We start from the raw sequence: 17,290 nt of genomic DNA on the forward strand, positions 1-17,290 counted from the left end.
ACAAGATTTTGCATTGTATTGCCCCAATAGCACTTTTGATGTAGGCATGCCATGTGATAGGGGGCTGGTGTGCGTCCTGTATTCACATAAAATCTGAGAGCTGCACACAACACTATGCAAATAAGTAGTCTGCAGTTTCAGGCTGCACGCTTTACAAATGTACAACAGGGTACTAGTCTCTGTATCTCTTTCTTGAAGGATGTGAAATGTCATCCATTGTGTTACTTCGCCAACACAATTTCTGTGATGCTTCATTTGTTAAGTTTTCTCCTTTTCAAACACTGGATATATTTTTTTAATAACAAGATGGACTGAAAATACTTACAGACAGAGAACGACATTAAACTTGACTTGGTTTCTTTTCTGAGAATGTCTGACATCTTAAAGGTTGAGTTATGTATAAAGGTAAATGTAGTAGCAGTCGATTCCTATTGACATATTATTTATATAGACATTATTTATTTTTATAAGTCCCAGATATCCTGTACACTCATTCTTTGACGGACGCTCCCGTGATAGCCGGAAGAAATTTAGAAATTGAATTCAAGGGATTCATGGGTTGTGCTGTGAATAATCTCACTGCAATGAAGGACGGTGTTCCTCTTTCGGCAAACAAAGTGACAGATAGATACCTAGTTTTACTTCTCTATTTCATACGTTAGTGGAAAATGTCTTACAAAGTGCACATAGTCATCAAAATATCATCTGGCACGTCCGAAAATGACCATTGCGGTCAATAGGACGTAAAACGCAAACACACAAAACTAATCAAAATAAATATACTGAACTTTTTCCTCCGTATCCCATTCGATACAAGATGTTAACATCAAATTCAATGGTCTGCTGCTACGTAATATTTTTAGCAACAAAAATGACAGATACTTGCGAATTCTATTATAAGCCGCTTTTTATAATAAAAAAAAAAAAACATTTGCATTTTCATATTTGTTTTTGTTTTGAGAAACTAAAGTAAACCTTATTCAGATATTTATTGTACAGAAAAAAAGAAAAGAAAAAAAAATCTACACCAAGTGCTTCGTTATACATTTTGACGTATAACTGCTAACTTATGCTTATTCTATTCATAATTTGATATTTATAACAGTGTTCTTACTGTCAAATTTGCCTGATATTAGGTGTCTGATGTTGACATCAGGAATGCACAAGCGTTTAAGATCGGTTGGTCTTACACACCAGTGACCTCTGATATGAACAACAAGAACATCAATGCAGCCGTATCGTTTGTTCCAATTGGAGAGACAACGCCAAGAAATTATACTATATCTAAGAGTTTTAATGTACTAGAAGGCGAGACTGATTGTAACGCATTATTGTGTATCACACTTATGATGAATTTCGTGACTATACTTTGGACAATACATCCAATTTGGTATAAAAAAGGATATATTACAAACGTTGTCATTTTTTTTCTTTTCTTCTTTTGAACGACTTATTCTGAAGAACTGGAGGACCTAGGGTCACGACATTTGACCAGTAGGTAGATGGGATTGAGTGCTATTAAGTTTCCTCATTAAAATGACCTTGACCTAGTTTCAAGATCACAGATGTCAGATATGTTAAAATGTTCAGACAACAATATCCTGAGAACTATTTGGACTACAGTCATGCTACTTGGGTATGTTATGTCGACCAGCTGTGTGAAATGTTTTTCTTTATTGCAGTAATGAGGTCTAAGGTCAAGTTTAATTGCTAGCCGGAGTCAAAGGTCAACGTGGGTTAAGAGCTTTAAAATTGTAATTAGAATTTCAAATTTCAAACAACAATATCTCAAGAACCGTTTAAAAGATGATGTTAAAATGTCTTGTGTTCTAAATATTTGGTCTGAAGTTACCTACAAGTAAGTTTCATGTAACAAAAGAAACAGGTGAGCGATACAGGCTCTCTGGGCCTCTTGTTATGTTTATTCTTTATTTCAGATTTCTATTGTACCAACTTTGCATCGTGTAACGTCGTACACCCGTCCGTCTTCGGCCTGTTCATTGCGTGTAACTCTGCTGGTCGTATTGAAGCAGTGAACAATTGTCCAGCTGGCCAGAGTCTTATCTACCCGGATCCAAAAGACTGCTTAGGACAATGTGGATAGCGTTTTCTCGATTTTCTCTTTTTCTCATTATCATTAAAAGAAAATATATTTTGAAGTTTTGTATACTGTTTAATATACAGTGAAATCTGTATAAACAAGGACATGTGAACATGTCATCTCGAAACATGTGAAACCTTGCTCATCTAGATCAATTTCTATAAGTAGGCTATGGAATTGGAAAACCTTCGAAAGCCGTTCAGAGGTTTTACCTCAAAACATGTGAAACCTTACTCACAAAGTTCCACTTATATAGGTAAGCTATAGAACGGGGAAACTTGAACAGTCGTGCAGAGGTTTTACCTTGAAACATGTGAAACCTTATTCACATAGTTCCACTGCTATAGGTAAGCTATGGAACGGGGAAACCTGAACAGTCGTTCATAGATTTTACCTCGAAACATGTGAAATCTTTCTCACCTAGTTCCACTCTATAGGTACGCTATATAAGCCTGTACAGAGATATTCGCACATTTGATGCACAGTTACGATAAAGTGTGCTGTATATATTTTAAGAAGAAGAAACCATATCATTATAGAGAAAATTCCATGTTTTGCCGTTGAATACCATGTATATTTAAAGTGTATGGCAAAATATAGATATTTTAATAAGAGCTTTGTGATTTTCTATTCAGAAATGATAATTTAGTCATGCCATAAAAAAGTTCCAATTAATAGTTACTGTTTAAGTAGTGAGATGGTATCCATCGGATACATTATTTATTTATAAGCATTGCTCCACAATTTTATTTTGTTTTTTTTATAACCTTGTAATTAAAATAATTTTCGTTCGTGCTTATGCGACACAGCTTTATTTAGCCTCTGATTTAGTTTCTGGATATAGCTGTTTATTCATGTACTTCGAGACTATGCTTATATATATTGTGATCAACCTCTTGTAAAGTAAACATAATGTAACAATAACCTATGCGTAAATACATCCATAGCGTCACATATATCGATAATTTCTATTATATGGAAAGCCATTTCTGTTTTCCTACAAAAAACATATTTTTTCATATAAAGCTGTAGCAACCTTTAATCTTTTACTGCTTTTAACAAGTGACCCCGATAAAAAAAATGTAACTAAAACATAGTCCGTGATCTTCATTAAAGGTAGGTAGTTATTAACAAAACATACTTCTCATAATAATTGCTTGAATAGTAAATATTGATTTTCATTACCTCTCCAAGTCACTTTTCTTTCCTTTTCAAGGTGGCTACTTGGTTTTCATATTCACCCTTGGTGAGAGGCAAGTGCATTACCACCTGAATTTGCAATTAGAAACGTTAAGTAGCAACACAGTAAATGTGTGAAAAAACATGTATGCTGCTACAAAGTTAGTTTTTCTTAAATAAATTTGCAATAAAATTATCGTTTATAATGGATTTATTTTTAATGTTCTAACTTCATTATGAATATAACTGATTTACTGCTTCCAGGATGTACTGCAAGTGAAAAAAGCAGGGTATTTATTTGATATTTGATATTTGTATTCATCACAATCAAGCTACTTATCCTTTACGTTATTAACTTGACTAATATGATGTGACTTTAATTTGTTTATAATGATGTAATTGAGTATCTGTACACAGAGATCGTACGTTGAAAAAAACCACACTTGTGAATCTGTCCTGGATGACGTCGTAAATCATGAATAATTCATATTAGTTAAACATACAGTGTACCTTTAGTTTTTAAAAATCATTTTAGCATTTATAACTCTCCATTTGTAACAGCAAAAATCCTAGATGATAAATTTTCACTTTAATCATTTATTTCTATTTGTTGACAAAATGTTCGAATTGTTCTTATTACAAAATTTGGTTTTAATATTGGTGTTCATGGGATCCAAATTTATTTGTTTAACTTCCCAACCTTCATTTCGCAAAGAAAAACTATAATACTATATTGTGGGGTTTATTTTCGGTTGTATAGGATTAAACACTCTGTCAAAAGCTACGGTTATTTGACGAATTACCTCCATGTGTGTAATGTATGCGTGCATGGGTTTACACATGCTGGAGGCAGGATATGATGGTGAAATTGCTTCCTTGCGATAGCGCGGATCTGATGCTAACTAGAAAGTGTTATCCAACTGAAATATTTCACCTTGGCCCGTATTCATGAAACCGTTCTCATGCTCAAGCATGGATTTTGTGCTCAAGCTTAATTACTTGTTCTTGTTATAAATTCATGAACAAATCTTATTTTGCCGAAGATTTGGAAACATTTTGAAGAGACTTGAACCTGAATACAGTTTTCAATGTTTACATTTGACATTTTGATCGTTTGACATAATTTAAGTGAGTAACAAGAAAGTTTGTTTGAGCACAGAATCCATGCTTGAGCATGAGAACGGTCTCATGAACACGGGCCCTGGTCACATTATACTGACAAGGGAGGAACCTGTTATTGCCGTTTCCCCTATTGCTGTATGCTAGGCAGGAAATATCAACCATATTTAAGGACTTTGGTTTGTCCTGGCATAAGGACACCTAGGCAAACATTTAACAATAACGTCAAAAGTGAGGTGTCACGAAGCAAGGCATTACAAAACAACATTAGTTAGAAGTAAAGCAAATATTACTTCCCCAAATATTTCAATGCGTGGAGCAGGTTTATTTTGGTCGATTTTGTGTCTCCAAAAAATGAAAATCTCCAATCCAGCTGGGTGTTCCACATAAGTCGCCTCTTTCGATGATGCAGTGGAGAAGCAGGAGGAATATTCTGTTCTCGATCCTCGACCTGCAGGGGTGAGTGTGTGGGGAAACGTGAAGTTAATTTCTTTTCTTGTAAAATGTCTATTTACGTCTGAAAATAATCTGAGTGTCAGTTTGATGTGGTCTACCATGTGAATTATAATATCAGTTTTATGCGTTCCATTGTGTAAATAATGTCTGTTAATCGTGGTTTAATGTGTTAAGAAGTTAGTGATGTATGTCCTAGAATGGCCGCCATTGTTTTATGTACTGATTCGTGATGATTGCGAGAGAGCAGATTTTGCACTATTTCTTATTTGATTTTACAAGCACAATAATCCATGATCATTAACCAATGAAAAGTGTCGTTACATCGCAAACGTGCTAGAATTATAGATATTGACATCATTTTGTAAATGTCAGATTGTAGATATTGAAATGCTTTTGTTAGTGTCAAATGTCAAATATTGACATGATTATTGTTCGTGTCAAATTGCAAATATTGTTATACGTTTGTTAGTGTCAAATTATAAATATTGACATATTTTTTGTTAGTGTCAAATTGTAAATATTGACATGATTTTTGGTTAGTATCACAAACTATCTCGACTTACACTGTCAAAGTAAGTTCATGGTCCCTTTTCATTTTCAAGCATTGTCTGTGTGCTCAACCAACTCTCTTGTAACTGACATTAAATCATGTTAAACGATCAAAAACAGTCAAATGTAAACGTTAAGATTTCATCATTAATTTATATTTATCACAAGAAATTAGGTTTGAGCACAAAAGCTACGCTTGAGCATGAGAACGGATTTATGAATGCGGCCCATTTTACATTTTTGGCAATATCATAAGCGAACTTAGCTTTGATATTGATTTTCATACAATCTTCATCTTATAACCCTTATCAACACAGAAAACTTCAGTCGTTATATGAGGGCTTCCTTGAAATACAATTTGCATATCTTTCAATGAAAATAATTTGATAAAGACTTTCAGCTTTGAATTTTAATTTGAAAGGCTACAGCGTTTTAAGGTATGAGAACGTTTATTAAATCAAAGACATATTTGGCTTTGACAATTTTATCAAGTCTGTTACGTGAAAATGATAACAATATTAGTATATAATACTAAAATAATAAAAAGAACCCACCTTATATAGTCTTACTTCCTATGTATAACATGTTTCACTAATGTGTTTTGTGCATCGTGTTAACTGATAAACTCTCCTTTCGGAACACCCTCGGGATTGTCTTTAATCCACCTGAAATGTCTCGATTGACGTATCAAATTATTTACGAGTATACGGCGAAGATCTTTTCTTCCCAAATAAATTATCTATGACATTAATCAATACCTATGCGGTCATAAAATAAACCTAACGCGACATTTTTGTGGTAATAGGACCGAAGGTAAATTTCCAGCTTTGCCCATATTCATAAAATCGTTCTCTTACTCAAACTTAATTTCGTTGCACAAGATCTATTTGAAATCATAGAGTATTTGTTCATAATTAAGTCATCTGTTATTTCGCAGGTACAATGAACTGGGCTTAAACTTTACCGATACGTTTATCATTACAACGTTTTAGTAACTAGCAGAAATGTATATATATTTCAAAGTTAAGTGTCGATATGAAGACTAGTTCAGGTAAGAACGATACAATCTGATATTGTATTAACTGATCGTTCATCTCCAGCCAAAATATATTGAAACAAGAAATGCTGTTTTGCAAAGTCAAAATAGGAGAACGTCATGGGTATTATGATACATGTATTACTCGTTGGTTTTTTTAACATGGAAACCGGTGCTTAGTGAGGGTTTCGGCAACGTTGTGGAATAGCTTACCATCTGCTTTTAGAAATTCAAATACCCTGGCCAAATTCAAGAGGTTCATCAAAACTGACCTCTTCACGTCTGCAATTTAGGCTCTTTGCAAAGACGTCATGCAAATACCACCCTTAATTTATTCATTTATGTGCACATTGCGATCATAATCTGCTTGCTTAATGTATAAAAGTGTCTGTAAGCCTTTGTTTTTGTATCACAATTATAACTTATACTATTATCCATATGTTGTAAAGCGCTTGAGAGTAATTTTACAAATTATATAGGGCGCTATATAAATGTTGTATATTATCATTATTATTATTACACATTCAATCATGCACTCTAATTGGTTGGTTAAGTGTGACAGTAACAAACAGCGTTATCTTTCAGAGTAGAAACAAATATTAACTATATTTCCAATTATAAACTCTAACACTAGCAGAAACGTGTTTATATTCCAATGTTAAGTGGAACCATCAAGTCAACAAGAATATTACCACTGTCACTGTGAATATAAATAATAAAAATATGATATATTTGTTGTTGCAACTTTATCGTTAGGTTTCCCACTCCATTAAAGTAGAATTCACATCCTTCTATTTGTTTCATTATTAAATTATGCTCCAAATTGCAAAAGATGTGTCTGCATTTTTTTATATTCCAATACTTTCGTTGACCACGAACTTTTTCCAGATACAGATCTTCCAAAATCGGTTATTTGTTCTGCCTCTTACGAAATATTACTGAATGCAACCACTGCTTAATAGAGCTCTGTTCCTGACATCTGTTCAATAGATACTACCCTGCTGCCTTTCGTGAACAAATATCTCAACTCCCGTCGGAATTTTGGTCCTGTAAGACAGTAGATAAAGAAGTGAATAGCATTGTTGAGGTATTGCATCATATTGCAAAAAGACCATAACAAGTTCATTTTAGCACGTGCATGATCGGAAGCATCAACATACCATTTGTTATACCCAATAAGATATATCACGATTGGAGCGGTCAGAACTAGGAACAAACAGTTCACAGACAGTAACATAATCGTGAGGCTTGAGATTTTTCCCAATCTTTGTCGAATCGGATGCCGTCCACCTCTGCTTTTAGTTGAGTCACTTGTCGTTAGTTGAAGGCGCGTTGATGAAGAATCCGTATCGATTTTGATGACAGCAATATCAGACTTTTCTGAATTGTTCCGTGTCCGGTTCGCCATTTCATGAGCTCTGATTCTCTTTGAGGACCGACACAGCTGTCGCACAATAACGATGTCGCTTGCAATCATTATTACAAAAGGTATTGCGCTGAAAACACTGAAGTCCATCCAGGGCCATATTGTACTAGCAAAGTACGTTATACCCGTACATTGGATTTCGTCGGCGAGGTCAATTATTGCAAGTGACCAAAACAGATGTCCATTGATTGCAATAAGGCTAAGAAAAATAACAACAACAATTACCTTAGCCACGGAGCGTGTACAGATCACCTTTGCTCTAAATGGGTGACGAATTGAAAAGCATCTGTCTACAGTCACTGCAACCAATACCCATGCTGTAAAGTCTAAAGACACGTAAACTAGAAAACCATGAACCTTACAGAAGGCGTTAGAAATAAGTCTGAAATCATGATTGAATCCGAACTTCAGCCAGTAGCGTAGCAAACCCGTATACAGTACAAATATGTCGCCGACGGAAAGGACGAGGAGATAAAACATGGTATTTGACGTCCTCATCGGCTTCCGAAGAAGAACGACAATAGATAAAACGTTGGCAAATGTACCGATGATGATCAGAAAGGGCGGGAAATACAGCCATACTGCCAAGGCCGTTTCGAATTCTTGGAAATGATGAAAGGTCGAGTCGTTTGCCATGATGGTGATGGTTCGTCACTTTAAGAAGGTGTGCCGTCACAGTTATGGTTCATCAGGATCTACAACAGCAATAGTGTGTCGTTAAAAAAGTTGAGGTTTAATCTAACATATCTTATAAAATTGATTGATTAATTGATATGGAATTTGATTCTGCGTGCTGTATTGATATCGGTAAGTATGAAATTATTGATATTTACAAATATAGGGCATACCGGTCCGTCAATTCAGAGCGAAAACAAAAGAAAAAGTTATGCATGTATATTTTTCCATTGAACGTTTATGTTTCTTTCCAAAACTACTATAAATAAAATAAAAAAGGGAAACAATACTGCAGTGCCAATACATAAATAAAAAGTCGGAAGTTAACGATTTTAAAGGATAACAACAGACATCGAAGAGATATCATATATGAGGAAATGCATCAGAAACCTATATTAAGCTTAAGAGGTCTCGGTATGTTACCAAGGTAAACATTACATCGGTACTGGTTTCGTTTAGAACACCATCCGATGGCTTTCTTTATGCAATTTTGATATAAATATAGCCCGGTTCATCAATTTCATAACATCAAAGTAATTGCAAGTTAGATTACTTCTTCGTTTGTCTGAAAATGATAGATTTATAAATACTTTAACAGGAAAAAATAAATCAGAATCAACCACTGGGAATTGTTTATCTTTTAATATCTTTTAGAGTTAAGGAAAAATTAAAATTAAAATTAAAAAAAAAAAAAGTGTTATATCTAGCTCCCGTGTCATATTGATTATTGAAAATAAAAATTAAGGCTAGAAATGAAAAAAGTACAATAATGGTCTCTGGGGTAATTGTGACGCAGGAGATCAATGACGTGATGAATGACCAGTTAACTTTTATGTTTTACGAGTTAGATGAATTTTGTGATATTTTTAACGGTTGCTCAGCACGAGTACGATATGAAAAATTGTTCAGACCACGAATAAACACGGTTTTTCATAAAACCAAAGTATATTATGTTTTACTGCATTATCCTCTTTAAATAAATTGACTTTCATGAACTGAATATCCATCTCCAGCCAAACACATTGAGACATGGAGTGCTGTTTTGTGACGTCACTTTAAGAAAACGTCAGGGACATTATGACGTCACAAGTGAATTACTCATTATTATTTTTTCACACCTAACCCTGCACTCTGATTGGTCGGTTTAGTGGGAGAGTGAAAATAAGCGAAGTAGAAAAAAAATATCAACCATAGTTTCAATTATAAACTTTATATTACACTGATAAAATGTAATCATCAACATTTAACATCATGTTGATTAATAAGTATTCCTTATTCTGAAATGTTTTCAAATTTACCGTGAAAGGGTAGGAAATATGTATCACCGATTCATCGAAATGCATCATTTAGAAAACATAGAAACAGTTCTTTTCAGATATTGAAAATTTAAAGAGTGGGTGATCGTCCATTTTACGGAGCAAAAAAACAAATTTGGCGTAATTACCCAACATTTATTAGCTAAACATATAAGTGTGAATGCATTGAAAGTTCAGAATGATCGATATAAAATTAACTTATATTAACACAAAAATTGAGACGAGTGTAGACTCAACAACGACAGTGGCATCAAAACTATATTGAATTTCGATAAAATTGAAAATATACATATATATATACTTGCATCTGACATGTTTCCAACTGTGTCGTTACAATGTCCCGAATCCTGTTTCATTCGTACACAGGCGGTCGTATTGGATGGTCTACTTTGTGATGACATGTATCATTGTCCTGTGTTTAACACACGGCACTCATGCCTAGTCCGATATCAAGTGAATAACTAAACACTGGATAGATTATTCATGCAACGTCAAGTAGTGGCAATGCATGCTTATCATCTGCACATGCATTAAGGTTTGTACTAAAGCGTTGTGTGAATGCTTAAAGGCAATTATCCGGGACACCGTCGAGGTTGTTGAAGGCAATAGTGTTGTTTTTTATGATACGGACGTTGGAAACTAGATGCCCCAATTCGCATCTATCCAGATGTTAACAGAAGTGCTTCTCAATATCTGTCCAGAACAATTGTAAAATGATTAAGTCAAATTTGAACATGGTCACTGCATGTTGTTTCTGGCAACAGTTGTTAAAACAAGTTAATTTCCGTTCCATCATACATCATAAAATCAATTGTATGAATTCAATGAAATGTAGGTTAATGTTAATTCTGCTGAGAAGACCTATTGGTGTCCACAGTGTCATATCACAGTTATAACGCCCCGACGGTTCATATTTGGAACAGAAATATCGTTATCGTCGCTGTTCGTTTGCACAACAATTGTTGGACGCATAATTATAAATAGTATGTGTAAAACATTGTCATCTTACATTTGTATCGTTTGCATCTGAAAAGTTTAATTGGTTTTTTTTATCATTATGATTTATTGACTACTGCATTACTATAAAACATAGACAGCGTTGTACAATTATCGTCTTGAAAGTTCCTTTGCCATTCTTACAATATGAAAAGCCTTATCGAGATATATATTGCAACAGCAAGTTGACTAGTTGTTGAGAGTCATCACCTGGGGACGTTCTGTATTTATTACACGTTATAAAAGCCAACTGGTCAAACGATGGGGCGGCCTGCTTGTTTGTTCGGTGTAGTGTTCGACTTGTCAAGTATCTGACACAACCCGATGTTCATATCAGCTTCGTGATAAGGTACCTGTCTGTAGCAAGCAGATGTTCCACACGAGACTATCACGTGAATGGGGGAAATATTAGTAGTAATGCGGTCAGTTCGTTCATTTAGACCAGAATACAAAAATTATTTGGGGTGACATTAATGTTAACTACGGTGATAGTTATTATCGTATTGCTAATCTGCTCCATACTTTTGATTCATTGTGCCGCGAACGTTCTCTAATATATTTTACAGTACATTGTCAAGATCCTCTCCTTAATTCAGAGTGCCGTGAGCCACCCGCTGGTCAAAGTGCTGAAAACCTATGCCATACTTATAACATTATGACCTCTTCCTTATTCCCTGTGCTGTGAACCATTCACTGGCTCAAAGTGCAGTGAACTTATCCCTGATCATCATTTTCATGAACCTCTTCTTGATTCATAGTGCCGTGAACCCATCGCTGGTTTATATTGCCGTAAACTACCAGATCAACAGTTTCTTGATCGCTGCTTGATTTATAGTACTATGAACCTCTCCCTGTTACACAGTGATACTAATCTGTACCTGATTCAGAGTGCCGTGAGTCCCTCAATGGTCCAAAGTGCCATGAACTCCTCTCGGATTCATAGTGCTGTGATCTCTCCTTGCTTCATAGAGCTATGAATGAACCATGACATAAGGTAGCATATCTTATACCGCTACACAGTATGTGTTTACACTTGCATAACCAATTGTAAATAATATGAAATGTTATAGAATTTTTAAAGAAGCCTCATTATAACATTTTCTATCCCTACAATACTTCATGTCGAAGGTAGGGTCAACCCCTATGGAGTCTAAACATAAGCATCGGACCCGCTTGGAATTTCCAAACAATATGAATGCAAAAAGGTTTGGGTATAGGAAGCTTAAATCAGGAACAGTTAGTTTCATAATCCATCTTATGACAAATGGGACCTCATAGACTTACACCTGTGTGGGTGTTAAATGTGCGGTAAAATATTTCTTCCTAGAGCCTTTAAATTGCACAATTACTATTAACTTATATCATCATCGTGTGCATCATATTCCAACTATTATTTTGATACCAAATATTGCAATATTTCAAGAACGGAGTGTTCTTTTTTATTGAAGATTTTAGCAGAAAAGTATGTGAAATTTTATTACTCATGAGAAAATTCTCATTTTGGACACGTTAATTTGCATAGTTCTAAAGCAAGTATTTTTTTCATATTTGCTTAAATGTTGGCTACCAATAATATCTTTCAACATAAGGAATTCACAAAAACAATGACAATCGGTTTCGTCATATAACACCTTGGATTTAATAAAAGAAAAACAAAGCTTTCTTTCCACTTTTCCTTAAACTTGTTTCTTCATAACCAAAAGTCCTTGGGTCTTGATATTCGGAGTATGTTTAATGGTAGAAACTTAAAATATATTAAAATAATTTTCACTTTTCACTAATGTATTATCAACTCTCCAATTAAAAGGTAAATAGTAAAGAAAAAATTGGTTACTGACATTTCGATTCCTTAAAATTTCACGTACTGAAAACTGTTAAATATCATCTATTCTTTTAATTTTTAACTTATTTGGGGGGGTTTTAAAACCTTTTTTTGCAACATATTTTGAACTTTGAAAGAGAACAAACAAAATGTATAGTACATAAACTGTTACTTTTCATGGGAGTTCTTTGAATCGTTCGAAGTCTACCACAGATACAAAAACAAGACACACAACTATTTGTTAAAAAAACTAATCTTTAGAGTACTAGACACACGCAAATCGAACAAAGGTCACAATTATAAAAAGCGACCTCCCTTCAAAAGGTTTAAGATTTGCCCCTACAACATGACCAACCCGAAATGCGAACTAAAAACATGTAAAACAATGGGGACTATGAAAGACAAGGAAAGTAAATCTTGTTAGATCAGTCAAATACGACTTTTGTTGCAGCTGCTGTAAGGTGTTAACTGTTAAGGTATCGGTTGTTGTCCCTGTACACGTGGCACGCTAGGTAATGGATCGGTGTCCATAAAGTATCTGTACATATGTTGGGTGATGTCTCCGTACAAGTGTCGGGTAATTATCCGTCCATATGACGAGTGATGTCTCTGTACAAGTGCCGGGTGATGTTTCTGTACAAGTGTCGGTTGAGTATCCGTCCAACTGTCAGGTGATGTATCTGTACAAGTTTCGGGTGATTATCCGTCCAGATGTCGAGCAATGTCTATGAACAAGTGTCGGGTGATTATCCGTCCAAGTGTCGGGTGATTTTTCTATACAAGTGTCGGATGATTATCCGTAAAGATGTTGGGTAATAACTACGTACACGTGTCGGGTGATTACCCGTCCAGATGTCGATTGATATCTCCGTTCAGGTTTCGGGTGATTATCCGTCGAGATGTCGAGTGATGTTACTGTACAAGTGTCAGGTTATTTTTCGTCGAGATGTCGGGTGATATGTCTCTGGAAGTGTTGGGTGTGTATCTGTCCAGATGTCGGGTGTGGTCTTTGTTCAAGTGTTGGATGATTATCCTTCAATATGTCGAGTGATGTTACTGTAAAAGTGTGTCGTTGTTTATTCGTCCAAAAGTCGGGTAATGTGTATGTGGAAGTGTCGGATGTGTATCTATCCAGATGTCGGTAGATGTTTCTGTACAAGTGTTGGGTAATAATCCGTCTAACTGTCAGGTGATGTATCTTTACAAGTGTCGTGTGATTATCCGTCCAATTGTCGGGTGATTTCTCTGTACAGTTGTCGGGTAATTATCCGTCCAGATGTCGAGTGATATGTCTGTACAAATGTCGGGTCAATTTTTGTCTAGATGTCGGTTGGTGTCTCCGTCAGGTGTCGGATGATTATCTGTCCAGATGTCGGGTGTGTATCTTTCCAGTTGTGGGGTAATGTTTCTGTGAAAGCATCGAGTTATGTCTCTGTACCAGCGTCGGGTGTTATTCCGTACTCATGTCGGGTGATGTCTCCATACAAGTATCGGGTGATAAATCTTCCAGATGTCGGGTGATGTCTTCGTCAGGTGTCGGGTGATGTTACTGTACAAGTAGCTGGTGATTAATCTTCCAGATGTCGGGTGATGTCTCCATTCAGGTGTCGGGTGATGTTACTGTACAAAATATCGGGTGATGTCTCCATTAGGAGTCGAGTGATTATCTGTCCATATGTCGGGTAATGTGTATGTTCAAGTGTCGGTTTATTATCCGTCCAGATGTCGGTAAATGTTACTGTACCAGTGTCTAATGATTATTTTTCCAGAAATCGGTTGATGTCTCCATTCAAGTGTCGGGTGATTATCTGTCCAGATGTCGAGTGATGTTACTGTACAGGAGTCGGGTGCTTATCCTTTCGGGTGTCGGGTAATTAGCCGTCCTGATGTCGGGTGTATGTCTCTCCAGATGTCGGGTAATGTTTCTGTAAAAGCATCGAGTGATGCCTCTGTACCAGCGTCGGGTGTTATTCCATACAGATGTCGGGTGATGTCCCCGTACAAGTATCGGGTGATTAATCTTCCAGATGTCGGGTGATGTCTCCGTCAGGTGTCGGGTGATGTCTCCGTCAGGTGTCTAGTGATGGTACTGTACACGTGTCGGGTGATGTCTCCGTCAGGAGTCGGGTGATGTTACTGTACAAGTGCCGGGTGATTATCCTTCCAGATGTCGGGTAATATGTATGCACAAGTGTCGTTTGATTATCCGTCCAGATGTCGGGAAATGTAAATGTACGTATACCAGTGTCGGGTGATTATCCGTTGCGATGTCGATTGATCTTACTGTTTAAGTGTCAAGTTATTTTCCGTTGAACGTTGAGTGATGTATTTTTACAAGTTTCGGGTGATTATCTGTCCAGATATCAAGTGTGGTCTTTGTTCAAGTGTCGGGTGATTATCCGTAAAGATGTCGAGTGATGTTACTGTAAAAGTGTGTCGGTTGTTTATACGTCCAAATGTCGGTCAATGTGTCTGTGAAAGTGGTGGGTGTGTATCCTACCAGATGTCGGTAATGTCTATGTACAAGTGTCGGGTGATTATCAATCCAAGTTTCAGGAAATGTTACTGTACCAGTGTCTGGTGATTATTCGTCCATATGTCGGTTGATGTCTGCGTAAACATTTCGGGAGAATATCCGTCCAAAGGTCGAGTGATGTTACTGTACAGGAGTCGGGTGCTTATCCTTTCGGGTGTCGAGTGATAAGTTGCTTGATGTCGGGTGTATGTCTTTCCAGATGTCGGGTAATGTTTCTGTAAAAGCATCGAGTGATGTCTCTATACCAGCGTCGGGTGTTATTCCATACAGATGTCGGGTGATGTCCCCGTACAAGTATCGGGTAATTAATCTTCCAGATGTCGGGTGATGTCTCCGTCAGGTGTCGGGTGATGTTACTGTACAAGTGTCGGGTGATGTCTCCGTCAGGTGTCGGGTAATTATCTGTCCAGATGTCGGGTGTGTGTCTCTCCATATGTCGGGTAATGTTTCTTTCAAAGCATTATGTGATGTCTCTGTCCCAGCCTCGGGTGTTATTCAGTACAGATGTCGGGTGATGTCTCCGTCAGGTGTCGGGAGAAGTCTCCGTCAGGTGTCGGGAAATGTTACTGTACCAGTGTCTGATGATTATTCGTCCGTATGTCGGTTGATTTCTCCGTACAAGTGTCGGGAGAGTATCCGTCTAAATGTCGAATGATGTTACTGTACAAGTTTCGGGTGCTTATTATTGCGGATGTCGGGTACAGTATCTGTCAGGTGTCGGGTGATTATCTGTCCAGATGTCGGGTGTGTGTCTCTCCAGATGTCGGGTAATGTTTCTTTCAAAGCATAATGTGATGACTCTGTATCAGCGTCGGGTGTTATTCAGTACAGATGTCGGGTGATGTCTCCGTTAGGTGTCGGGTGATGTTACTGTACAGGTGTCAAGTGATGAATCTTCCACATGTCAGGTGATTTCCCCGTCAAGTGTCGGGTGATGTTACTGTACAAGTGTCGGGTGATTATCCTTCCAGATGTCGGGTAATGCGTATGTATAAGTGTCAAGTTATTTTCCGTCGAGATTTCGGGTGATGTTTTTGCACAAGTTTCGGGTGATTATCTGTCCAGATGTCAGGTGAGGTCTTTGATCAAGTGTCGACTGAGTATCCGTCAAGATGTCGAGTGATGTTACTGTAAAAGTGTGTCGGTTGTTTATCCGTCCAAATTTCGGGTCATGTGAGTGTCGGGTAATTATCTGTCCAGATGTCGGGTGTGTGTCTCTCCATATGTCGGGTAATGTTTCTTTCAAAGCATTATGTGATGTCTCTGTACCAGCCTCGGGTGTTATTCAGTACAGATGTCGGGTGATGTCTCCGTCAGGTGTCGGGGGATGTCTCCGTCAAGTGTCGGGAAATGTTACTGTACCAGTGTCTGGTGATTATTCGTCCATATGTCGGTTGATTTCTCCGTACAAGTGTCGGGAGAGTATCCGTCCAAATGTCGAATGATGTTACTGTACAAGTGTCGGGTGATTATCCTTCCAGATGTCGGGCAATGCGGATGTATAAGTGTCAAGTTATTTTCCGTCGAGATTTCGGGTGATGTTTTTGCACAAGTTTCGGGTGATTATCTGTCCAGATGTCAGGTGAGGTCTATGATCAAGTGTCGAGTGAGTATCCGTCAAGATGTCGAGTGATGTTACTGTAAAAGAGTGTCGGTTGTTTATCCGTCCAAATTTCGGGTCATGTGACTGTCGGATGTGTATCTGTCCAGATATCGGGTGATGTGTCTGTCCAAGTGTCGGGTGATTATCCGTCAATATGTCGAGTAATGTTACTGTACAAGTGTCAGGTGATTATCCGTCCAGATGTTGGGTGAGTATCCGTCCAACTGTCGAGTAATGTCTCTCTACAAGTGTGGGGTGATTTATCTTCCAGATGTCGGGTGATGTCTCCGTCAGGTGTCGGCTGATGTTACTGTACAAGTGTCTTTTGATTATCTTTCAAGATGTTGGGTGATGTTTCCGTTAGGAGTCGGTTGTTTATCCGTCCAAATGTCGGGCAATGTGTCTGTGAAAGTGTCGGGTGTGTATCTGTCCGGAAGTCGGGTGTTGTTTCTGTAAAAGTATCGGTTGATGTATCT

At 37.1% G+C, this 17,290-nt stretch overlaps 1 protein-coding gene across 1 annotated transcript; it reads right to left on the reverse strand.

Moving 5' to 3' along the window:
- Positions 1–7,395: 7,395 nt before the first annotated feature.
- Positions 7,396–8,502, reverse strand: LOC110449139 (FMRFamide receptor-like). The gene is made up of 2 exons (XM_021495783.1): positions 7,817–8,502; positions 7,396–7,750 (listed from the first exon to the last, which is right to left on the reverse strand). Exons 1-2 carry the CDS (start codon positions 8,500–8,502, stop codon positions 7,396–7,398), a joined length of 1,041 nt encoding a protein of 346 aa, XP_021351458.1.
- Positions 8,503–17,290: the final 8,788 nt, after the last annotated feature.

This window comes from Mizuhopecten yessoensis, unplaced genomic scaffold (genome assembly GCF_002113885.1).
Source record: "Mizuhopecten yessoensis strain PY_sf001 unplaced genomic scaffold, ASM211388v2 scaffold4511, whole genome shotgun sequence".
NCBI lineage: Eukaryota > Metazoa > Mollusca > Bivalvia > Pectinida > Pectinidae > Mizuhopecten > Mizuhopecten yessoensis.